The sequence below is a fragment of the Rhinopithecus roxellana genome, chromosome 10, assembly GCF_007565055.1.
Source record: "Rhinopithecus roxellana isolate Shanxi Qingling chromosome 10, ASM756505v1, whole genome shotgun sequence".
NCBI classification, from domain to species: Eukaryota; Metazoa; Chordata; class Mammalia; order Primates; family Cercopithecidae; genus Rhinopithecus; species Rhinopithecus roxellana.
Genome location: NC_044558.1, coordinates 22,862,096 through 22,889,396, shown reverse-complemented (window position 1 = coordinate 22,889,396; position 27,301 = coordinate 22,862,096). Strand labels below are relative to the sequence as shown.

General features: G+C 35.5%; 1 protein-coding gene across 2 annotated transcripts in view; it reads right to left on the bottom strand.

Annotated features, from left to right (window-relative positions):
* Positions 1-1,145: 1,145 nt before the first annotated feature.
* The window catches only part of GAS2L3 (growth arrest specific 2 like 3), a 51,757-nt gene continuing 25,601 nt past the window's right edge, over positions 1,146-27,301 (bottom strand). For both annotated transcript variants that reach the window (XM_030938315.1, XM_030938314.1), the window contains 6 exons: positions 26,393-26,508; positions 17,809-17,950; positions 11,874-11,937; positions 11,110-11,248; positions 7,003-7,110; positions 1,146-5,844 (listed from right to left, as the gene is read on the bottom strand). In XM_030938315.1, coding sequence (XP_030794175.1) covers positions 4,519-5,844; positions 7,003-7,110; positions 11,110-11,248; positions 11,874-11,937; positions 17,809-17,950; positions 26,393-26,508 — 1,895 coding nt within the window. In that variant the 3' untranslated portion in view covers positions 1,146-4,518. The remainder of the gene's footprint in view (positions 5,845-7,002; positions 7,111-11,109; positions 11,249-11,873; positions 11,938-17,808; positions 17,951-26,392; positions 26,509-27,301) is intronic.

Sequence of the window (27,301 nt, the reverse complement as noted above, 5' to 3'; positions counted from 1 at the left end):
TTTAATGACTTATTTTATGGCTATACCAGTATTAATATTCTATAATTAATATCCTTATAACTAAATCTTTGCATGTACTATTTCAAGTCTTACTGTGTTTTTCTACAAGAACAAAACAGTGTAAGAAAACAGCTTAAATTTAATAAAATGTGTGCCTTTATATTTTCAGACTTACTGGCACATTTTAAATATTTTCCCAGGCCAGGCACGGTGGCTCACGCCTGTAATCCTAGCACTTTGGGAGGCCGAGGTGGGTGGATTGCTTGAGCTCAGGAGTTCGAGACCAGCCTGGGCAACATGGTGAAACCCCATCTCTACTAAAACACAAAAAATTAGCCAGGCTATGTGATGGCACACGTCTGTAACCCCAGCTACTGGGGAGGCTGAGACAGAAGAATCACTTGAACCTGGGAAGTGGAGGTTGCAGTGAGCCGAGATCATGCCATCGCACTCCAGCCTGGGTGACACAGCTAGACTCCGTCTCAATAAAACTAACTAACTAACTAAATAACTAAATAAATAAATAACTTTCCCAATGTTACCCAAAATTTTATAAAATGAATTTTAGGTTATAAAATTTTACATTCACAAAGGGTTAGGAAAATACAATTAAAATTTTGTCTAAGCTGTTTTTCTTTCCTTTTTTGGAAACATCACAGGAAATATATATGGAATTAACTGCTTTTTATAATTGCTCTGGTCATGAATATAGGAAAAAGATGAGTATGCAAGAATATATTCACTGTATCAAAGTGTGAAATTAAAACAGGATTACAGGAATTGAAAATTGTAAATTCCCACTGTCAGTCATCTTTGGTGAACACGATGCTTGTGTGATCTATAGAATTCTACCTTGATAACCAACAAATTATCTCTATTATCTCAAAGATTATTAAACGTGAGTCTGGTCTTTCTGGAACAAACATCCAGAGCATATAAAACAACTTGGGGAACAAATACTGTTGATTAATGACAAAGCCTTATAATCTCCTGGGTGCAGTGAAAGAAATTCCACAAATATAAAGAAAGCATTTTAAATAGTATTCTTCTCAAATTATGAATGCTTCCTATATGCAATTTCCAACATGAATTAAGTGATCAGGGTGTATTCAGAATACTCCAAAAAATAAACTGAGACCTTGGTATATATGTTTAAATTTTAATATTCAAGAGAACAAACGTAAGTTAAAACAGTATACAAATACTGCTGGCATAAGAAAAGAATATACACAAATTTGGATTCAAATGGGGTCATTAGGTGACCCTAACAGGTTGTTAGGATGTATTCTTACATCCTAACAACCTGTTGAAGCCTTTTAATAAAGTAACAGATTTTAAATCAAATAGATATAAAAAGACTGAAGAAAGAAAAGTAATTTTTCCTTAAATTCTCTTATCCATAAAGAATGGCAAACTCCATATGGACAGTAAAGTCAGAGGTTATCTAATTTATCAAGGCATTTTGAAGACATAAACGTTAAATACCTACTTTAAGCCCAAACAAGGTAAAAATAAGCGGCATTTCATCGTGCTCCAAAGTTTAATTTTACGTATCAGTCATGTTAACAAATTATAGCAAATAAAAATAAAAACATTTTCCATTTTTTTGAAAGTACACACCATTACTTCTCCCATGTACTTCAGTAATTTAAGCTTAATACTCATTTCATTAAACATTAAACACAGAAAAGAATTTATAATATCTTGCACTGTTATTAAGAAGAGATGGAAAGTTCTCCCAACTTCAACAATGTAAAAGCTGTTTTTAAATTGTGAAAATGATTAGAAACACTAGCTCTCTAGGAGAATTTCAAAATATATATGAAGAAACTAATTGTCTTTCAGATATTGTTTATTCAAACAAAACTTTTCGACAGGCGTGATGGCTCATGCCTGTAATCCCAGCACTTTGGGAGGCCCAGGCAGGTGGATCACCTGCGGTCAGCAGTTCAAGATCAGCCTGGCCAACATGGTGAAACTCCATCTCTACTGAAAATACAAAAAAAATTACCTGGGCCTGGTGGTAGATGCCTGTAACCCCAACCACTCAGGAGGCTAAGGCAGGAGAATCGCTTGAACCCAGGAGGCAGAGGTTGCAGTGAGCTGAGATTGTGCCACTGTACTCCAGTCTGGGCAACAAGAGCGAAACTCCATCTCAAAAAAGAAAAGGAAACAAAACAAAACCTACTTTTATTTTGGAAGGGTAAGCTATATATAAATAAAAATTCATTCAACATGAATGTAACTGGAGAAATTCCCTACTGTTGAAAAATAGTAATGTATAAACTGACTTCCAATTATTCAAATAAACCTTTTTTTTTTCTTTTTTCTTGAGATGGAGTCTGTCGCCCAGGCTGGAGTGCAGTGGTGCAATCTTGGCTCACTGCAACCTCCGCCTCTCGGGTTCAAGCGATTCTCCTGCCTCAGCCTCCTGAGTAGCTGGGATTACAGGCATGTGCCACCATGCCCGGCTAATTTTGTATTTTTAGTAGAGAAGAGGCTTCACCATTTTGGTCAGGCTGGTTTTGAACTCCTGACTTCGTGATCCACCCACCTTGGCTTCCCAAAATGCTGGGATTGCCCGGCCTCAAATAAACAATTCTTTGGTTAATTCTGGAATTTGTGTCAGATGCCTGTGGGATACTTTTATTCCTGATCACATTCAACACAAAACTTAGTGTTTCTATACTGTAAACAACATAAATTACATATTGTAAAATCTACTGGGATTCATAGGTTGACTACAATTCCATTTACTTTTTGCTTTAAGTTCTAAAAGTTACTGATGAAGAAGTGTTATTTGGTTTTATAAGGGAATACTTGATAGAATTCTTCCTGACTGAAAAGATGCATTAAATATTTCTGATCACTAAAAAGTAAAGCTTCTAGCACCTCTTGAACACTGACTTCACTTTCCAAAGATGTATCTATCATCTCTCTCAATGCCCAAGTCAACAGTCGAGCTAAACCAAGTATTTGGTGACTGTCTCTTTAAAGAAGAGAAGCATCAGTTCTTCCTTGCACTGATCTTTGCCTGCACACATCTTTGTTTTTTATCTGTACTCTTAAGGCAAAAGATCACTTATCTTTATAGAACGTTTTCTTGCTTTGTAATCTATAGAATATTAGTAGCCAGCTTAAAATGCTTATTCTATGATTGTACATTTGTGTAAACTATATTTTTCTTTAGAAAACACATTTTAGTTTAAAACAGAGAAACACAAACCTGAATGCTGAATAACCTATAATTGACAATACCGTAAAGTTATTAAAAACACTCTTAAAACTTCTCAAAGTACATTAACAATTTTTAAATAGTCACCATCCCTTAAAAATAAATTATTTACAAGTATCACCTTAGGTCGATGGAGTTTATGCAGTCATTACATGATCGGGATAGGCCTCTTGAGGGCGTGTGCCTACAGTGCAGAAAACCTTGAACATATCTTGTCTACTTGCCATTGGAAAACTGAAGGCAGCATAACTTTATTAAAGAAAATTAACCTAATTGAAAGAAATTAATTAAAATTGGTATTATGCTATCTAGAGAAAAATAATTTCATGATAGAATTTTTACATAGCATAACTAAATTATTTCAGTATCACCTTAATTTTAAAGTTGTTAAAACATAATTCTGATGTTTCACATTATTGTAATGTAAAATGTCAGATCTACACTTACAGGAAATTACATTATAAAAATTATTTTTAATATGCTAAAAGCTACTGAACCAGTTTCCCCTGTCACATCGCACATGTGAAATATAAGGTGTCTAAGTTTTTATAGATAATGTAAAAAATTGTTAACGATTGTTTATACTTCAGTAAGTTAATTTGCTGTTTTGTTTTGTTTTTTTTACCAAAAATATTGCTGACAAAATATTACCAATGTAAATATAAGCCACGTGAAACAATCAGTTCCTTCCAATTTGGAAAGCTTAAAAAAAAATAAATAATAAGAATTCTACCTAACACAGAGTAATGCCAAGCTAGTCAGCAGCAGTCATGACTTAGTATTGTTGGATCAGGCAATTCTGATCATCAGAACATTAAATTAGATGCCTTTTGTGGAACAAGTGCCAAACCGTTGCTTTTTTTTTTTAAACCAAAATGCAATGAACTAATAGAGCACCATCGTTGATATTAGCAGGTATATGAACTCCATATTTAATACATATTCAAAAATAGAGCAACTATTGTTAAAATTCTTGTAGTGTTAAGTAACTTTTACATTTCCTCCAACAGGCAGATGTTAACAAAGATGCTATAGACTGAAAATCATATACATGTCTCTTATTAATAAAAGCCTTGCAGTGATTTTACAACTGTTTGCTTCAGAAGGGCTCCTTCTGAATTCAGATATGTGAATTCTGATGAACCCTTTCCTCATCCCAACCTCCATCCTCACTATCCTTAGTGTCTGCACCTATCTAGACAGACACAAACAGGAGAAACTTTTAAGATGTGAAGCTAACACATTCACTCTTCCTTTTCTCTTTTTTTATAATGACTATGTATTTATTTTCTAGGTTTCTTACTTCCAGTCATGACAAAATAATGGTCATCATCTTCCTTTTTCTTTGCAGTAGGTTTTTTATCTCCACTATCTGCATCCTTAACAGATAAGGGTGGTTTCCTGGTTGAAGCTGGGGTTTTGCCACTTTTGGGAGGCCCTTTAGTTGAATGCTGGCCCTTAGCGACAGTCTGTGCTGACTTTGGCGCAGTTTGTGTTTTGGTAGAAGACTGGGGAAGGCTCACGATGGACAGGGGGGTTCTGCCAGGAGACTTCGAGGAGCTGGGTTCTGTCTTCTGAAAAGTACTTTTCTGAGGCTGCTTTTTGGTAACTGAAACTATATTCTTATCTTTTGATTTCTGTGTAGCTTTTCCAGGAGAAACTGAGGACACAGAAACTGGCTGATTTAAATTCAAGGCCGATTTAAGTTTCTGTGCTGGGACTGGCCTTGCTTGTGGGGCACCATCGGATGGTTGAGACTGTGTTCCTAGACCCGTGGCTATGTTTTTGGAACTGGGTTTTGTCATTTTTGCAGAGGACTGGAAAGAAGGTTTAGGTCTTACAGGTGTATTTGCTTTAGGTAGCTTAGGACACTTTGAGGATGAATTTGAATTTGCAGCTAAGTGAAATATTGCATTATCTCTGGAAGAAACATGATCATGTTTCAAATACTTAGGTTGAGTTTTTCCAGAACACTTATTTGGCAAAAGTGTGGACTCAGGCAGATCTGTTGAATTCTGGGCTGGAATAACCTTGGCCTTAGGGGTATTGGGGGATGCAATACATTTTCTCGGTGACTCAGATATACAAGGTGCAGTTCTTGGTAAAGCTGGTGAAGAAGTATTTTTACCTACTGGATTTAATGAAGCAAGTGAAGATGATGCATTGTTTGAAGGAGCCTGCGGTTTCTTTGTTATGCCTCTTGAAGACTTGAGCTTGGGATGAGACGATGCTGCGGGAGAATTTGGCAATTTAGAACGGACTGACATAGGGCCCAGATTACCTCCTTTCAGTGAAGATGGTGGCACCAATGCACCTGGTGGACGTCCCTGTTTTTCTTTGCTTTTTGGAATACTAACTGGCATGCTGGGTTTTGAATTTTGTTTCTGAAACATGTTAACTGCTGACAAAGGATTCATTTCAGGAGGCTGAGGTGTTCTGGCAGGCGAATCAGGTACACTTTCATTAGAAACTCCTTTTTGAAATGCTAAAATTTTTTGTTCTAGTGTGGCAAACTGTAATATTCGACAGGGGTCATATTTAAGCAAAAATCCTTGAAGAGTATCCCAGCCTCCACCAACACGAACCATGACATGTTTTCCATGAAGCATCTGCCCCCAAAGGAAAATAAAAAGTAAAGCTGTAATACTGTGAGATTTACAGTTACAATTCATTAGCAGTTACAATATGTGATGTCCGTGATCTATGAAATTCAGAGCATTTGCCAACAGCCTCACTACAAATTGACAGTTTCTTTCTTGTGTTATTAATTTAATAAATTTAACTCACATCGAATTATGCAACTAACGATACAAAATCTTCCTATTTGTAAGAAAGGTATTTACATATAACTTGCATCCTAAAAATAAGATATCCTGGCTCTGCCAATATATCTCAAGTTGGGTTTTAGGGCCCTGTCCATTCAGCAGGCAAATCTGCACAGCTGTATGAGATTACCCACAAATTTTAACTCTAAGTCCTACGGTCTGTGTACTGCCACATCATACTGCCTTAAAACAGAAAGCTAAAAGAAAATGCATGCAAATGTTTCTGTATGAGCTAGGTGGGGCTGAGGAGGTAATAATAATACGTGAAATAGAAGAAAATATGGATGGTGAAATTATATTTTTAAATACTTTTATATTATTTTCCTAAATTGGAAATAAGACAGCTTCTGTATGAGAAATGGAAAGAATGATGAACAGGTGAAATTTCAATCTCCTTACCAGCAAAAGGAACAATTAATCAACTGTAGATGGGACAAAGGAAGAAAATGAAAATATGTATCAGCATACTGGTATACATACTGATTCTGTGTCAATGAGAAAAATATTTTCTGTTTAATGTCCAAGGCTTGTCTTATTATAAACTGTAAAGTTCTTTTTTTTTTTTTATTTTTACTATGGATACTCAATCTTATTAGATGCTTTGTTTTTTCTTCTTATGATGGAAAATTATTCCTTTTTCTAAGAAAATTTGAGAAATAAGTTCCTTGAGGTATACAAGGATTTTTCCCCTATTATATTCACTGTCTAAATAATCTTAGCTATCCTGAAGTTAGTTGTTTGCTGTGTGATGAGTGGTTACCTAAATTCATTATATACTCATGAAAGAAATTACTCCATTTTCCTTGTACAGTGAAATCCTTCCATTAATAGCATCTTTTCCAATGTTTTTAAAAGTAAAAGGGGAGCAAAAAGTTAGTAAAGCAATAAATCCAATTTCAAAACAGTATTTATGTGTAAATAAAATGTAAATAATGGACTTACTCTTATAAAGAGTATTTTATCCCCTAGTCGGTACCGTCCTTCAGATAAATACTCAATAGAAAATCGATGAGAACAACTACAAGGAGGATCCTCAGCAATATGTTTAACCTAAGATGATGAATAAATAAAATTTAGTGCTTGTTACAAAAAGCATTTTTTTTGAAGTGCAATATTATATGATAGCCAAGGAAAACCAAACTTAAAGGTAAAAATTCTAGGTTCAATGATTTAATCGCTTCTCCTGTGCTTGTTAACAAATATTGAGATTAGACATTGCTAATTTAACATAAAAGCCACAATCTTTCCAGCACGACTTTGTGGTAAAGAAATTCTTGGGCCGGGCTCGGTGGCTCAATCCCAGCACTTTGGGAGGCCGAGATGGGCGGATCACGAGGTCAGGAGATCGAGACCATTCTGGCTAACACGGTGAAACCCCGTCTCTACTAAAAAAATTAAAAAAAACTAGCCGGGCGAGGTGGCGGGCGCCTGTAGTCCCAGCTACTTGGGAGGCTGAGGCAGGAGAATGGCGTAAACCCGGGAGGCGGAGCTTGCAGTGAGCTGAGATCCGGCCACTGCACTCCAGCCTGGGTGACAGAGCGAGACTCCGTCTCAAAAAAAACAAAAAAGAAATTCTTATTTTTCCCAGTTTTACCAAAGAGGTTAAACTTGCCAGAGATCATACAGCTAGTAAGTAGCGGAGCCAGGTTTCAGATCCAAACAGCCTAGCTGGTGTCTCTCTGTCTCTCTCTCTCAGTGTCTCTCTCTCTCTCTCTCTTTTTTTTTTCTCTCTCTCCTTCCCTCCCTCCCATCCACCCTTAATCTTCGAACACATAACAGTGAGGTCAATTAACACATTTGTTGAGTTTTGGGAAACATATGAGTTCGTTACTAAGCTTGAATTTGTTTTAAGCCCTGAGTTAATAATACATGTCAAATCAAAGACAGGCCAGTCAGATAAAGGCTAAGTAGGAATTTTCACTTGTCCCTTAACAGTGTACTAAACTAATATTGTGGGGGAAATATCTAGATTTGCTCAAATTTATTATTAAAATTGGCAGAAACATATTCACATCTATTCTCTCAAGACTAGGTAAAATTCTTAAAATTTTCAATTCAAGGTACGTTTCTCTAAAAATGCTCTGTTTCAATAGCCTGCTAAGGAAATAGGAGTTGGCATGGGGGAACTCTACTTCAGCCAGTCAAGAAGCTTACAGAATTTTTTATTATTACAAATATTTTTAAATAGTAGAACTGCAGTAAACATAAAAACAAATTTAAGAATTATATATTCAGAACATGGAAATAGAAATATATTAAGTAAAGATATTTGTTGAAATACCTGTGACTGAAAAAAGTCACACATCAGCCACTGTGGAAAATATTTTGGCTTTTCCTAAAATTATGTTTTTGAAAAAGGAAGGTCATGAATGTTTTTCTCAATTACTGCCACACACAATTTATCAAAACGAATTCATATAACTAAACTTAGGCATGATATTAAAGAGAGTCTCTTTAGATAGGCCTAATTTAGCTGAGCACCAATAGAAACTTATATGATTGTCTTAAATATCTACCTAAATCAAATGAACACTTGTGGATTCACTAGGGCCTGATAAGAAAGGTCCAGAATTTATTTTCCTGTATCATGTATTTAACAAAATAATGTGCTTATAAACAAATACAACTGATTTTCATAAGTCACCCAATCAAGTTTATCTTGTTACATGCACACGTGCACATGTGCATCTACGTTCATACAAACATACACATCATGCGCATAAAATGGTGAAAAATAAACTGAACTCTGGGAAAGGGCTTACAGTTATTAGAACCATGTTGATACATTAGTTAACCAAAGTAATCTGAAAGGAGATAATATCTTTTAGTCACCACTTTCTGTCTGTAAAAATTTCCTAAGTATACAGAATTGCAGTTGTATATTTTGTAACAGGACCCTAAATCATGAATCAGATAATAATTGTTCCTTATTTTCAACAAAGATATCTGTAGATCACATATTTAGAGATAGACATTGAATGTATTCATATAGCACATATATATTTAGAGAAATGTTTCTTTTTACTTTTCATAACAAGAATGTAGATGTAAGAAGGCACATCTTTTCCTTGTTTAAGATACCTGAAGTTCACTTATATTAAGCAGTACAAATCAGCACTAACCCACAATCAGAACAAGGCATGAGCCTAAAAGAAATAACAGCCGTAGGTAAGAAATGATTTCTTCTGATTTTATTACATAATTTACATTATAATACTGAAGGAAATAGCTAAGGAAATAATCTACAAAGGTACTATATTACTATTATTTTCATTCTCATTTCTGTACAGTTTGTCTGTATATACATATTTTACACAAAATAAATTTTTCTTGTTGCTACATATTCTTCATCATGATCACAATGATTATCCTGTTAAGATTAGGAATCCTAATTTGCCAAACCATTGCCCTATTTGAGGGTATTTACATTGCTTTCAATTTTTCACCATTCTAAGTCCTAATGCAATAAACACTTTAATTTATGCTACTTTTTCCCTCTTCAGCTACAATAAAAATGAAAAAGTAATATTTTTGTAGCTCTTAATATTTGTCCATTTCTTTTTCAAAAGTTTACGTCATTTTCCATTGCCAATAGTAAACCCTAAATACAGTTTACTAGAATTTAAAAGCACCAGGCTTCATAATTTTAAAAAATCTTGCTAATGGGGCAAATTGTATTTCATAGCTGTTATAATCTGATTTCCTTGATTATCCGCAAGTTTCGACACTGCGCTATCTTCCTGTGTGAACACAGACCTTGCCCACTTATTTACTGCAATGATTTTCTTATCAAACTGTGTAAGGTCTTTATATAATAGGGAAATGAAAACACTGTATTTTCCACTTGACATAAATATTTTTCCAATGTTTCCTTTTTATTTAATTATCATTCTTTAAGGTTATATGAGTTTTAAATTTTATTTTCTACCTACTGCATTCTTTCTGCTTCCCATATTGATTTTGACAATTATTATATATATTTTATATATATAATATATATATACACACACACACACACACACATCAATAGCATAATGTAGGTAGATACTTTGGCCGGATAAAAGAGTAGTCCATTCTGACATGTTCTTAATCTTCTTGCAAGGTTATCTGATAGTTTTACTATAGACTTTTATTACATTAAACAAAACAATCAAGGCAATACTTTAAAAATGCTTATTAGTAATGATTTATTCATTATTTCTTAATTTTGTGTATTTCACACTTTCATAAAATGCTACAGTCCAAACAACAGTCTAAGCAGAAAATGTTCATGCTCAGTTCACCTTCATTGTTCACATTGTAGTCACTGTAGAAGACCCACAAACCAAGGAAGTTAATATTCTATTAACTTCTACCTAATGAACAGATAAAGTTAAGAAGACTATCCAGTTGTAACCTATCATCTAACAAGTCTGGATATATTCTGGAGGAGAGAATGCTCAAAAAAAAAAACCCATCAATATTCCCTCACAACTTTCTCTCCTCCTATATTCTCCATCTACTTAGAGAAACCTTGGAAATCACCCTAGATTCTCTCTTTCTTACACAATCAGTCACTAATTCCTGTCAATTCTTCTAACAATTCCTCCTAAATATGTCTTTTATTTGTTCCTTTTGCTTCATCCCCATAACTGCTGCTCAAGTTCAAGCTCTCATCTTATGCCTGGATTATTACCATAAAACCAATATAACCTCTACATGACCATGAGAATATTCCTTATAATTTGCAAATCAGATTACAATACTACCAGACTGAAAAAAGAATCAATGAATTCTTGTGGCCTATAGTGCTCTTCATGATGAGTTCCAATCAATTTGCCCCACCACTCCTCAACTATACATTTATTCCTCATCATATACACGCAATAACAAATCACCTTTAAAATATAATGCCCTGAATTCATCAGAGAATGGAGAATAGTACTGGTTTACATTCTGAATAAGAAATACTTGCTTTTAAAAATAGCATCACCTGTAGCAAACTAGAAGTGCTTAAAACTATGAGACTTCCAGGTATTATGGTCAAAAGAAAGTGTGGCAACTACTTACAGCTTCATGTAGCTCTTCATGCTGACAGCACGATTTTGGAATGGTGATGGAATCTTCAGGCCCAGAAGTATTAAGCAAGGTCTCTTCTAACTCAATTTCTTTCTCAAGTTTTACTAACACTGGTGGCTCAACCCCATATCTGAAAACCAACCAGGAGATCTGATTATTCAAGCAAAGTTGACCCAGGTACTTGCCTGCATATCAAGATAGATTTTCTTTCTGAAGTAAAGTCTATATGCTCCTTTTCTACCAATTGTTTCACTGGGATATTTGAAAATGCTGTTTAATGTCTCATTGATTGCAAGATATCTGTATTACAATCCTCACATCATAGCACATATTTGGGTTGCAGGATGCTCCCAATATTCTACCTGGGATCCTGAAAGATGGCTTTCAAATCAGCTGGTGAGTAAAGATAGAACTGAAGTAGGTATGGGGGACACCGTGCCTTGGCCTTCTGCCAGATCCTCTCTGTGTTCAGAGGACTTGCTTTGACTTCAACTGCCTTAGACTACATGCTCTTACCCTATCCTTAATCTAAAAAATTGAACAGTAAATGCAGTTTAACAGTAAATGAAGACAAGCTATATTGAGAACTCAGATGTTTACATATGCTCATGCAAACAGAACAAAGTTGATAAAGAAACAAAAAATAGCAAATTAATTTAAAGCAATTTTTTAATTTATAGAAAATAGTGTTCTAAAATTCAGTAGATTTAAAATGTTTATAACACTGAAATTCTGAAATATGGTGAAATACATACCTTGATACAATTCGACCAATTTCAAGAAGACAAAGATACACCTGTCTTGGATCTTTGTGCAAAACTGTGGAAAATAAAACCACTTATTTTATACAGCAAAATTAGGTATGGAAACATATTTGTAGCATGGAAGAAGAGAGTTAAATAAAAAAAAATAATGAAGACAGTGGGTTTACTAGTTCAGAAAAAATGAAGAAAAGGTACTTTTATTTTTTCTACTATCTTCGACAAATTAGTTTAAAAAAAACCCAGCTAACAAGAACAGAATGAAAAATTACCATGGACCTTTATTTGCACAGCATTTAAAGTCTAAAAAATTGAGGGCTTAGTAACATTGCTTATGTTTCAGATCTTTCAACAACAGATACCATTAAAAGATATATAGTACCTCGATTTTATTTTAAGCTATCTTTAGCACTGAATTATGTGTTAACACCTTTCTCAAACTCTTACAAAGAGGAGAAAGTACTTCCTAACTCATTCTAGGATGACAGCATTACCCTGATACCAAAGGTAGCCAGATGAAGACATCATAAGAAAACTAAAACCCAGTATGTCTTATGAATATAGATACAAAAGTCCTTAATGAAATACTGGCAAACCAAATCCAGCAGCATATTAAAGGATTATATACTATGCAAGTGTCATTTATGCCAGAAATAGTTCAATATAAGAAAATCAACCAATGCAATATACTATTAGCAGAGTAAAGAAAAAACACACACAACTATCTTATCTCAAGAGACAAAGAACCATTTCACAAAATCCAACCATTTCATGATTTAAAAAAAAAAAAAAAAAAAAAAAAGACTGAACAAACCAGGAAAAAAAGGAAAGTTTCTCAATCTGATAAAGGGCATCTAGGAAAAACCCACAGCCATTATCATTCTTAAAGGTAAAAGATTTTAAGTCTCCCTCTCAAGACCAGGAAAAGACAAGGACGTCCACTTTTATTATTTCTATTCAGCATTGTATTGGAGGTTGTAGCAATGACATTTATGCAAGAAAAATAAATAAATCGTATCTAGACTAGAAAGGAAGAAGGAAAACTACCTCTATTAACAGATAACATAGGCCAGACATGGTGGCTCACACCTATAATACTAGCACTTTGCGAGACTGAGGCAGGAAGATTGCTTGAGGCTAGGAGTTTGAGACCAGCCTGGGCAACAAAGTGAAACTCTGTCTCTACAATTTTCTTTTTTTTTTTAATTAGCCAGGCATGGTGGCACACACTTGTAATCCCAGATACTCAAGAGGCTGCAGCAGGAGGATGAATTGAATCCATGAGTTCAAGACTACAGTGAGCTATTATCATGCCACTTATACTCTAGTCCTGGGTGACCGAGTGAGACCTTGTCTCAAAAAACAAAGCAACAAAAACAAAACAAAAAAACAAAAAACAGGTAACATAATCCTGTGTATAGAAGAAAACCCTGAAGAATCTACAAAATAACTGCTAGAGCTAATAAGCAAGTTCAACAAAGTTGTGGGAGATAACATCAACACACAAAAATTAGTTGCATACACTAGAAATGAACAGTCTGAAAATGAAATGAAGAAAGAAAATAATTCCACTTAAAATGGCTTCAAAAAGAACAAAGTACTTAGAAGTAAACCTAAGCACAGAATTGTAACACTTGTACACTGAAAACTACAAAACACTGTTGAATGAAATTTTAAAAGATTATAAATAAAGACATCTCATGTTCATGGATTGGAAGACAACATTCCCCGGATCAACCTGCAGATTCAGTGTAATCCTTATCAAAATTACAACAGCCCTTTTATTTTCTTTCCCAGAAATGAAAAGCTGATGATCAAATTAATATGGGACTCCAAAGGCACAGAAAAGCCTAACCAATCTAGAAAAAGAACAAAGTTGGAGACTCACACCTCCCAATTTCAAAACTTACTATAAGCTACAGGAATCAAGACAGTGTATCATTGGCATAGGGATAAATGTACAGATCAATGGAATGGAAATGAGTGTCCAGAAATAAACCCATACATTTATGTACAATTAATTTCAACAAGATGCTAAGGCAATTCAATAAGGAGAGAATAGGTTTTTCAACAAACTGTGTTGGCACAACTGGACATCTACACGCAAAAGAATGAATTTGAACCCCTACCTCCCACCATATACAAAAACTAACTCAAAATAGATCAATGACCTAAAACTAAGAGGCACCAACTGTAACATTTATAGAAGAAAATATAGGTTAAAAATATGTATGACTTTAATTAGGCAATGGATTTTCAGACGACCAAAAGTATGAATAAGCAAAAAAAAAAAAAAAAAGTCACCAAAATTTAGAATTTTCATACATCAAAGGACACTATCAAGAAAGTAAAAAAATAATCCAAAGACTAGGAGAAAATATTTACAAATCCTATCTAATATGGCCTAGTATCTAGAATATATAAAGAATTCTTGCAAGTTGACAAAAAGGGTAAATGACCCAATTGTTTAAATGGGCAAAGGATTTGAATAGACAATCTCCAAGGAAGTTATACAAGTGGTTAACAAGCATATAAAAATATGTTCAATGTCCTTAGGGAAATGCAAATCAAAACCACAACAAAATACTGCTTCACACCCACTAGCATGGTTATAATAAAAACAGAAACAGGCAATAACAAGTATTGACAAAGATGTGGAGAAATTGGAACACATGGGCACTGCTGGTGGAAACGTAAAACGGTCCAGCCACTTTGAAAATAGCTCCTCAAAAAGATAAACAGAGTTACCATATGACCTAGAAATTCCACTCCTAGGCATATATCTGAAAGAATTAAAAAATATGTTTACGGCCAGGCACAGTGGCTCACGCCTGTAATCCCAGCACTTTGGAAGGTCGAGATGGGCGGATCACGAGGTCAGGAGATCGAGACGACCCTGGCTAACGCGGTAAAACCCCGTCTCTACTAAAAAATACAAAAAATTAGCTGGGCATGGTGGCGGGCGCCTGTAGTCCCAGCTACTCGGGAGGCTGAGGCAGGAGAATGGCATGAACCCGGGAGGCAGAGCTTGCAGTGAGTCGAGATTGTGCCACTGCACTCCAGCCTGGGTGACAGAGGAAGACTCTGTCTCAAAAAAATAAATAAATAAATAAGAATGTTTACTTCAAAATTTGTACACAAATGTTCAGAGCAACATTATTCATAATAGCCAAAGAGTGGAAACAATCCAAATGCCCACTAGCTGAATTAATGGATTAAAAAAATATGGCATAGCTATACAATGGAATATTAGCCTACCATAAAAAGGAATGAAATACTGTTACATGCTACAACATAAATGAACCACTGTGCTAAGTAAAAGAAACAGACACAAAAGGCCACATATTGTATGATTCCATTTACATGAAACATCAAGAATATGCAAATCCCTAGAGACAGAGAACAGGGTTTGCCTTGGCATGGGGGAAGAGAATAACTGGGACTAATTGCTAATAGGTATAGATTTTCCAGAAATGTTCCAAAATTAGATAGTAGTAATGATTGTACAACACAGTGAATATACTAAAAACCACTGAAATGTACATTTTAAAATTATAAATTTTACATTATGTACACAGCATATCTCAATTTTTATGCTACTACAAAAGAAACTAATACACTTTAAAATGGTTAAATGGTTAAGATAGTAATTTTTTTTTTTTTTTTGAGTCTCACTTTCACCCAGTCTGGAGTGCAGTGGCGTGATCTTGGCTCACTGCACTCCCAGGTTCAAGCAATTCTCCTGCCTCAGCCTCCTGAGTAGCTGGGACTACAGGCATGCACCACCATGCCCAGTTGATTTTTGTAGAGACGGGGTTTCACCATGTTGCCCAGGCTTGTCTTGAACTCCTGACCTCAGGTGAACTCCTGACCTCAGGTGATCTGCCTGCCTCAGCCTTCCAAAGTGCTGGGATTACAGGCGTGAGCCACCGTGCCCAGCCTAAGATAGTAAATTTTATGTGCATTTTAATACAATATTAAAAATAAATTTAAAAGGAAATGCAATATAAAGGTAAATAGGGATCCTTAAAATATTTTTTAAAGAGGCCTGATCATAGAACATATGCTAAATGCAATGATATAGTAGTAGTTATGGATCATCTACCTTTCTGTTCCAGTCCTTAAAGTTAGAAAGGCTAAGAAATTTCTGAATCCTAATCTAATCATGTACAATATGTGCATGAATTGCATGTGCCCTGATTCCCTCAATAAAAATGGTAATTGTTCTTTGACTTATGAATAGCATCTATTATACACCCCAAGCACAAAGTATACTCTTTCAAAGCAATAAAAAGCCTACACTTGAGTTTAAAATTCATACCAACAGAGGAATTTATCCTAAAATTTTTATTAAACTTGTTTTTCTAAATACTTTCTAAGTTCCTTAAAATAGTATATTTGTTTCATAAAATAGCTATGAGTTGCTAGCAAAGTGTAAAAACTTAAGAGGCTCATCTTTGAGACCTCTGGAGAGTTAAAAACATTAGCTTATCGGTTCAATGCCTCAAAATGAATTACTGGTATTGACAGCACTTTACTTAGTCCTATACTGACCTTCAGGAGAGTGAGAAGATGCCTTCTACTGAAAATGAGAAATATACAACCATCTTATGTCCTTTCAGAAACTATAAACCAGAAACTAGAGAATTCAAAGCATTTCCACTTTCTTTTGATCTCTAGAAAGTAGACATGCCATTACATCAACTACATTGTCAATAAAGATCAGCCCACCTGCATCTAAAGCAAGGTGCAAACAGAGGGATAAAATAGCATCCCATGCTTGCTCTGCACTGGATAGGGGTGCCCAGATGCAGAGTAAACAGGAGGCAACTTACCCTGTGTGCAGGCAATAAGGGTGTGCACTGTCAGTAGAGAATTTTAGAACAATAATGCACCAACTAAAAGTCAGTTTGCTTTTTACTATCACCACAAACCAGCAATCCTAAACAATGTCAGTGATAAAACTTCTACCAGGGCAGACAACTCCCACAGCCCTGCCCTTGGTACACTGCTGTGCTTATCACATTATGAATTCAGTGTGTGGGGGTAGGGGGGTGGGTATGCGTGTGTATGTATGTACATATACATAAATGCTTTCAAATATAGTATAAAACTTAAATAGCTACCGCTTTAGTCACTACACAGATGCTTCTGTTGACTTAAAGGAAATGAGAAAATACATCAATCATTCTTCAACGGAGCATGACTTCTCAAAATGAATTGTCAAAAATATTAATCCATTAGAGTTGGCAGCTGTTGTTATAAGGTAAAGCTAAACACCATGATTATACATTATTAGGCCTTCTGTCATTTCCGTAATTATATGGTTAAAGGGAAGTTACTACTTTTTAGGCTTGGTAGAGTAATTCTTAATGTAGCCAACTCATTTAGGAATTTAGAATTTTAGGGCATTCTAGACACATAAAATCTTTATAAGTGAAAAGGTTAATATATTTGATTTAGTATCTGATTCTTTTTTTTTTTTTGAGACGGAGTCTCGCTCTGTCACCCAGGCTGGAGTGCAGTGGTGTGATCTCGGCTCACTGCAAGCTCCACCTCCCGGGTTCATGCCATTCTCCTGCCTCAGCCTTCCGAGTAGCTGGGACTACAGGCGCCCGCCAACACGCCCAGCTAATTTTTTTTTTTTTTAGTAGACGGGGTTTCACCGTGTTAGCCAGGATGGTTTCGATCTCCTGACCTCATGATCCACCCGTCTCAGCCTCCCAAAGTGCTGGGATTATAGGCATGAGCCACCGCACCCAGCCCTGATCTGATTCTCCAATAGTTTAACATATATTCAAAGTATACATTTTTCTAGGAAAATGAGATGAGGCATTTGAGTCCTTATTTGGAAAGAAAAATTAGAGGTTAAGGATATTAAAACCTCCTAATAAGCATTAAAAACAAGAATGTCAACAACATCACTTACCTAAACCTTCAGATTCAAAGAGGTAAGTTTCATCAACCCCAATGTCCCTACACCAGTGAAGGAAGTTTGCGGTATTGTCCCGAGCAAAGAATGAACCTGATGCAGCATCTTTCTTACAGGGCACTTTTCTCACTGGAAAATTCTGGAAAAGATAAAAGAATAATTTCAAAAATGTATCAAGGATATTTTCATTAAACAGTCATTTTGATATTACTAAATAAATGTTCAATCCATCACCTGTAACCAAAAAGTACACAACTTTGGAGAAAAAAGATACTTTTGAAAGCTATTTTATTTTACTTTAAAGCAGAGGTCCCCAAACCCTGGGCCACAGACTGGTACCGGTCCGTGGCCTGTTAGGAACCAGGCTGCACAGCAGGAGGTGAGCAGTGGGTAAGCAAGCATTATCACCTGAGCTCTGCCTCCTATCAGATCAGCGGCAGCATTAGATTCTCACAGAAGCTCGAAACCTATTGTGAACTGTGCATGCAAGGAATCTAGGCTGCGTGCTCCTTATGAGAATCTAATGCCTGATGATCTGAGGTTGAGCAGTTTCATCTCAAAACCCCCCCGGCCCCAAATCTGTGGAAACACTGTCTTCCATTAAACCAGTCCCTGGTGCCAAAAAGATTGGGGACTGCTGCTTTAAAGTATATTCCAGAAAAATGATTCCTAGAAAAACAATTTGGTCAAAATTAGCAGTAGGATCAAGCATCTCTCACCTCTTTCTTTTTAAAATAATGTAAGAATCTTAAAATAAAAACTGACAGCCTAATAATTGCAAAGCACTCTCAACAGTATGTCTCTCTACACATAGTTCAATATAAACCTCAAATTATTGCTATGTTAAAAGTTAGAGATGGGTATGATAACTCACTTGTAATGCTATCACTTTGGGAGGCTGAAGCAGGACTGCTTGAGGCTAGGAGCTCAAGACAAGCCTGGGCAACATAGTATGACCTCATTTCTACAAAATACTTTTTTAAATATTAGGCAGGTATGGTGGCATGTAGCTAAAGTCCCAGCTGCTCAGGAGGTTGAGGTGAGAGCATCACTTGAGCCCAGCAGTTCCAGGATGCAGTAAGCTATGATCATGCCACTGTACTCCAGCCTGGGCAACAGAGCAAGACTCTTTCTCAAAAAAAAAAAAAAAAAAAAAAAAAAAATCACAGACATCCATTTTTGCTTACTTCCTTCCATGTAGATTCATAAAGATGGTTCTGAGTTTCTTGAGGAGACTATCAAATAAGGAAGTAGTTGTTCCTTCTTAATTAAAGTTCTTTGAAAACTGATGATCTAAGTTTCACAGAATCTTAATCTTTTTTACTATCTGCTCCAAGATTATTTAGATAATTCTGCTGAGGCTAAGAGATTTTTTTGTTTTGGTTCGGTTTAAATTTTTACTTGAATAAGCAATCCAAGAATATGATTTTTGTTAATGCAATAGGTACAGTAGGATATTACGCCTTTCTCTCACCTACTGCCAGTTCTTCTCTCTCCCTAGAGTTAACCACTATTACTAGTTCCTTGTATATCCTTCCTGTTACTATTTATTTCCAAAACTAAAATAACCTTAGGAGTTTTTTTTCCCTGATTGAATACAGAATATACAATCATTGAAAAAAAAAATCAAACCAACAGCAAACTACAAAGTATCAACTGAAATCCTCTCACCCACATTTCGGCAAGACATCTCCATGCACAACTATACACATATTTGTATCTACAAAATGTCACATAAGCCATTCTTCAATTTGATTTGTGTGTGTATGTGTTCATATACACTAAATGACAGGTTGTAGACATCATGTGGGGTTCAAAATAACATATTTAAAAAATTGTTTCTAATGAATGTATAATATTCCAATGTGCCTGGTTACCACAATTAATTTTTAACAATTTCTCTACTGAACATTTAGGTTGTTCCTAATTTTTATACTATCACTTTCACAAACTTCTGATTATTTTCTCAGAATAAATTCCTACAAGTAGAACTATGTAACAAAAGATGTGCTTTAGGGGGCAGAGCGAGATAGCCCCATACAAACCTACAACATTTGTCTTGCCCACAGGAACATCAAATTTTAACAACTAACTACACACAAGAAGCACCATTACAAGAATCAAAAATCAGACCAGAAATCTGGTTTTAATTTCATATCGCTGAGAGAGACATTGAAGAGGGAAGGAAAGACAGTCTTAAATTGCCCACCCCTCCCTCCATCTTCCCGGCAGCAACCACATGGCACAGAGAATCTGTGTATCTGGGAGAGGGAGAGTACAGTGATTTTGAGGCTTTACATTGAACTCACTGCTGTCCTTACACAGCAGAAGGCAGAACCAGGCTTTAGTAGCTGACGTCTGCCCATGGAGAAAGCATCTGGACCAACCCCAGCTAGAGGGGATTCACCCATTACAGTAATAAGAGCTTGAGTTCAGACAAGCCTCGCTACCATAAACTGGAGTGCTCTGGGGACCTAAGTGAACTTGAGGGACAGTCTAGGCCACAAGAATTGCAAGTCCTAGGCAAGCCCAGTGCTGAGCTGGACACAGAGCCAGTGAACCAGAGGGGAGGAGCATATGACCTACTGAGACATCAACCAGGCCAAGCGTGTGGTTGCACCACCTCCCCCAACCCCTGGCAGCAGCCACAAGGTGCAGAGAAAGCTGTGCACTTGGAAGACAGACAGCACAGCAACTGGAGGACTTTACGCTGAACTCAGTGCTGCCTTGTCACAGTGGTGACCTAGCAGGATTCATCACCTGCTGAGTAAAGAACCCTTGGGCCCTGAATAACCAGCAGTGATACCCAGGTAATACGCCATGGGCGTTGGGCTGTCAGACATACTAGCTTCAGGTGGGACTGAATACATTCCCAGTTTTGGTGGCTACAATGAAAGACTCCTCCTGTTTGAGAAAGGCAAGGGGAAAAGTAAAGCTGACTCTGTCTTGTGCTTTAGGGACCAACTCAGCCACAGTGGGGTAGAGCACCAAGTAAGCTCTGAGGAGTCCCCAGCTTTAGGCCTCAGCTCTTGGTCAGCATTTCTGGACCTGGCCTGGGCCAGAGGGGAGGCCACTGCCTTGAAGGGTGAGTCCCAGGCCTGGCAGCATTCACCACAAGCTGACTAAAGAGCCCTTGGGTTCTATTGGCAGTGGCCTGGCAGAAACTCACATGGGCCAGTGGTGGTAGTAGCCACAGGGAGAGGCTCCTCTGCCCATAAAAAGAGGAAGAAAGAGTGGGAAGGACTTTGACTTGTGGTTTGAGTGCTGGCTTAGCTGCAGTAAAACAGTAATATCAGGTAAATTTCTAAGGTTTAAGACTTCAATCTCTGGCTCCCAGACAGCATCTCTGGACCCGACCAGGGCCTGGGGGAACATGACTCCATTGTATATTATTTGTTTCTTTTCTCTTGCTGCTTTTAGGATCCTTTAAGCATGAAGGAGAAATAAAGACTTTCCCAGACAACAAAAGCTGAGGGATTTCATCCACACCAGACCATCCTATAAGAAATGCTAAAGTGAGTTCTTTATCCTTGACCTTTGGGAGTTTATTAAATGCCTTGAGGTAGTGTTCTTTGGGTTAAATCTGCTAGTGTTTTATAACCTTCTTGTACTTGAATATTGGTATCTTTCTCTAGGTTTGGGAAGTTCTGTGACAATATCCCTTGCTATTAATAGTTCTTTTGCTTATGCAATCAGTTTAAAATAATGGGTTATAAGATATTATTTGCAAGCCTCATGGTAACCTCAAATCAAAAAACATACAACAGATACATGAAAAATAGAAAGTAAGAAATTAAAGCAAACCACCAGAGAAAATCAGCTTCACTAAAAGACAGAAAGGAAGGAAAGAAGGAGCCAACCAAAAAACAACCAGAAAACAACAAAATGGCAGGAGTAAGTCCTTATTTATCAATTATAACACTGAATATAAATAGATTAAATTCTCCAATCAAAAGACACAAAGTAGCGGAATGGATGAAAAAGCAAGACCCAATTGTCTCTTGTCTCCAGGAAACACTCTTCACCTATAAAAACACATATAGACTGAAAATAAAGGGATGGAAAGAGATACTCCATGCCAATGAGAAACCCGAAAAACAGGAGTAGCTATATTCATATCAGACAAAATGAATTCTAAGACAAAACCCATAAGAAGAGAAAAAGAAGGTCATTATATAATGATAAAGAGGTCAATTCAGCAAGAGGATATAAAAATTGTAAATATATATGGACCCAATGCTAGAGCACTCAGATAAATAAAGCAAATATTATTACAGCTAAAGAGAGAGAGAGACTCCAATACAGTAATAGATGGAGACTTCAAAACCTCACTTTCGGCATTGCTCAGATCTTACAGACAGAAAATCAAAAAAGACACATCAGACTTAATCTTCACTATAGAACAAACAGACCTAACAGATATTTACAGAACATCTCATTCAGCAGCTGCTTTATTCTCCTTAGCAGGTGGATCATTCTCAAGCATAGATCATATGTTAGGTTACAAAACAACTCCTAAAATATTTTTTTAAACCTGAAATAATATAAAGCATCTTCTCTGACCATAATGGAATAAAACTAGAAATTCATAACAAGAGTAATTTCGGAAACAATATAAACACATGGAAATTAAACAATATTCTCCTGAATGACACCAGTAGGTCAAAGAGGAAATTAAGAAGAAAACTGAAAAATTTTCTTGAAAAAAATAATGAAAACACAAATACCAAAACCTATGGGATACAGTGAAAGCAGTATTAAGAAGTAAATTTATAGCTGTAAGTGTCCACATCAAAAAAGAAAAACTTAAAATAAATAACCTAACAATGCATCTTAAAGAACTAAAAAAGCAAGTGCAAATTAACTCGAAATTAGTACAAGAAAAGAAATAATGAAGAGCAGAACAGAAATAAATGAAATTGAAATGACACAATAGCAAAAGATAAACAAAACTTAAAGTTGGTTTTTTGAAAGTATAAATAAAATTGACAGACCTTAAGTCAGACTAAGGAAAAAGAAAGAAGACCCAAATAAAATCAGAGATGAAAAAGGAGACATTACAACTGATACCACATAAATTTAAAGGATTATACTGAGCAACCGTATGACAACAAAACCTGAACAGACCAGTAACAAGTAACAAGATCAAAGCTGTAATAAAAGCCTCCCAGTAAAGAAAAGCCTGGGACCCGAGTGCTTCACTGCTGAATTCTACCAAACATTTAAAGAACTAATAGCAGTCCTACTCAAACTATTCTGAAAAACAGAAGAGGAGGGATTACTTCCAAACTCATTCTATGAGGCCAGTATTATACCAAAACCAGATAAAGACATATTAAAAAATGAAGACAACAGACCATTCTCTGATGAATACTGATGAAAAATCCTCAACAAAATACTAGCAAACTGAATTCAACAATACATTTAAAAGATTATTCATCATGACCAATTGGGATTTATCCCAGGGATGCGAAGATGTTTCAACATGTGCAAATCAATCAGTGTGATACATCTATCAACGAAATGAAGTATAAAAACCATATATATCATTTCAATTGATGTTGAAAAAGCATTTGATAAAATTTAAATCCCTTTGTGATAAAAACCCTAAAGAAACTGGGTATAGAAGGAACACACCTCAGCATAATAAAAGCCATATGATGACAGACCCACAGCTAGTATCATACCAAATGGGGAAAAACTGAAAGCCTTTCCTCTAAGGTCTGGACCACAGGAAGGATGCCCACTTTCATCACTGTTATTCAACACAATTCTGGAAGTCCTAGCTAGAGTAATCAGACAAGAGAAAGAAAGATTTGGCATCCAAACTGGAAAGGAGGATGTCAAATATTCTTGTTTGCAAATGATATGATCTTATATTTAGAAAAACCTAAAGACCTCCCTACACACAAAAAAACTATTCCAGCTGATAAACAAATTCAGTAAAGTTTCAGGACACAAAATCAACATACAAAAATCTGTAACATTTTTATGCCAACAATCTGAAAAAGAAATAAAAAGTAATCCCATTTACAACAGTCACAAATAAAATTATATACCTAGGAATTAACTTAAGCTAAGAAGTGAAATATCTCTACAATAAAACACTAATGAAAAATTGAAGAGGGCACCAAAAAATGGTAAAATATTCCACGTGCATGGATTGGAAGAATCAATATTATTAAAATGGTCATACTACTGAAAGCAATCTACAGACTCAATGCAATCCTTATCAAAATAACAACGGCGTTCTTCATAGAAACGGAAAAAAGATTCTAAAATTTCTATGGAATCACAAAAGACTGAGAATAGTCAAAGCTATCCTGAGCAAAAAGAACAAAATTGGAGGAATCACATTACCTGACTTCAACCAAAACAGTATGGTACTGGCATAAAGAGACACAGACCAATGGAACAGAAAAGAAAACTCAGAAATAAATCCAGATAACTGTAGTGAACTCACTTATAACAAAGGTGCTAAGAACATAGATTGGAGAAAGGACAGTCTCTTCAATAAAATCTGCTGGGAAAACTCGGTATTCACACGCAGAAGAATGAAATTTGACCCATCTCTCACAATATATAAAAATGAAATAAAAATGGATTAAAGACTTAAATCTAAGACCTTGTACTATGCAACTGTTACAAGAAAACATTGGGAAAACTCTCCTTGACATTGGTCTGGGCAAAAACTTCATAAGTAATACCCCACAAGCAGAAGCAACCAAATAAAAAATAAATAGGATCACATCAAGTTAAAAAGCTTCTGCACAGTAAAGGAAACAACACATTGAAAAGCAACCCATAGAATGGGAGAAAATATCTGCAAACAATCCATCTGACAAGGGATTATTAAGTAGAATATAAAAGGAGCTTAAACAACTCTGTAGGATAAAATAATAATCCAATTTAAAAATGGGCAAAAGATTTGAATAGACATTTCTCAAAAGACACACAAATGGCAAACAGATATATGAAAAGGTGCTCAACATCACTGATATCAAAGAAATGCAAATCAAAACTACAATGAGATATTACCCCAATTAAAATGGCTTTCATCCAAAAGACAAGCAATAACAAATGCTGGCAAAGATGTGGAGAAAAGGGAACCCTCATACACTGCTGGTGGTAATATTAATTACTACAGCCACTATGGAGAACAGTTTGGAGGTTCCTCAAAAAACTAAAAATAGAGCTACCATATGACCTAACAACCCACTGGGTATATCCAACAGAAAGGAAATCAGTATATTAAAGAGATTATCTGCACTCCTACGTTTGCTGAAGCACTGTTCTCAATAGCCAAGATTTGGAATCAACCTAAATGTCCATCAGCAGATGAACAGGTAAAGAAAACGTGGCACATATATACAATGGAGTACCACAGAGCTATAGAAAAGACTGAGATCCTGTCATTTGCAACAACATGAATAGAACTAGAGGTCATTATGTTAAGTAAAATACAACAGGCACAGAAAGACAAACATCACATGTTCTCAATTATTTGTGGGTGCTAAAAATCAACAACTGAACTCATGGACATAGTAGAAGGACAGTTAGCAGAGGCTGGGAAGGATTGTGGGAGATGGGGGGAAGTGGAGATGTTTAAGGGTGTAAACAATATAGTTAGAAAGAATTAATAAGACCTAGTATTTGATAGTACAACAGGGTGACTATAGTCAATAATAATTTAATTGTACATTTAAAAACAACTAAAAGAGTACAATTGGATTGCTTGTAACACAAAGAATAAATGCTTGAGGGAATGGATATCCTATTTTCCATGATGTGATTATTACCTATTGCATGCCTGTATCAAAGTAACTCATGTACCCGTAAATATACACACCTAGTATGTACCCACAAAATATTTTTACAAGATATACTTTATTTTCAGTGATATATATGTATATATACACACACATATCATCCACTGTCCCCCAGAATGATGATACTCCCTTGTATTTCCACCAACTGTGTGTAAATTTGCAGACTCCAAACTCTTGAGAATACCTACATTTGATGAAGAGAGAGGAAACCTTACCGACTTCAAATCATGACTTCAGGACTAATGAATGAAACCTGTCTAAAAACATTTATTATTTATCCAATCAATATTTATAGAATTTACCACCAATGCAATATATGGAGAATATATAAAGAAGAAAATAATAATAGCAGCTGCTACTTGTGTGCCAGGAACCATCACAAGCTCTTTTCCCATTTAACCCTCACAACAATTCTAAAAGGAAGTTATGTTAATGTTCTCAAGAAGAGCTGGATTGACTATGCATCAAGCACTATGTTAGACACCATCTGTACATTCACTCATTTAATTTGACTGAACTCTCACAAATAAATCCTAAAGTAACTGTTAATCTCATTTTACGAAATCCTAAGGTAACTGTTAATCTCATTTTATGAAAGAGAACATTTTTCCAGATCTTGAAAAGGGTTAAGTAAATTATTCAACATCTCATAGCCAGTTGGCATGGAAGTTTACAACCTTCTAGAGATAAGAAATGTACATAAATTAATAGGTACCAAGACATAAAATCCATACTGTCAAACATTTACTTACCCCTGATTCTTCAGAGTTGCATGTTTTCACCATGTTTTGAAGAACATCAATCAGTTGACATAGAAGTACTCCATTATCAAGTTCTTCCAATAATTTTTCTGCCTTAACTTTAATACCTAAAAACATATTTCAAAGTTAAGATTCTTCTAGAAACATAAATTCAAACAATATGGTTAAAATTAATTAAATAGAATCAGATTACAGCAAAACACTAGAAAAATATCAGATCAGACTCTAAATACTCTTAGAAGGTACAGTTAAAATAGCAAATAATGGCAAGTTAACTTAATGATACTGAAACAAAAATATCTGTAATGTAGAAGTACAGAAAAAATATAGAAAACCGACATCGATTTTATTTCATTTGAAATAAATTCACTGCATATTAATATTCCTTGCACAAGAAAAATAGTCTCTATAAATAAGATGGACTTGGTTCCAATTTTAAAATTAAAGACAATACCATAACAAATACCCAGGGAATACTAACGTTTTACTTCTAGATTGTCTTCTTTAAGAACATTATTATTACATAATAAACTCTAAACATTATCCATCAAACTGATTATACAGTGGATATTTGGTATTTTATTATCTTGGAAGGGCTGTATCGTTTAAGATACTCTTTTTCATGAAAACTTAAGAATTCTACGTAAAATTATTTAAAGTAAAATTTTTCTGGGGAGAAAGTTTAAAGCATTCATATTCTCTAATAGCGTAAAAAATATGATGCCAGACATTCTCCAACCTGATATTTCTTCCTAGGTTTCATATGTCTCTATCCTTCAATGCCTCAGAAATTGTAATCATTTTATCTACAGTATATGTTTCACTCAAAGTTCATGGCTTATACAAGACTAAGGCGGGTCAGGGGTGAGGGGGGTGAATCAGTAAAAAAAAAAAAAAAAA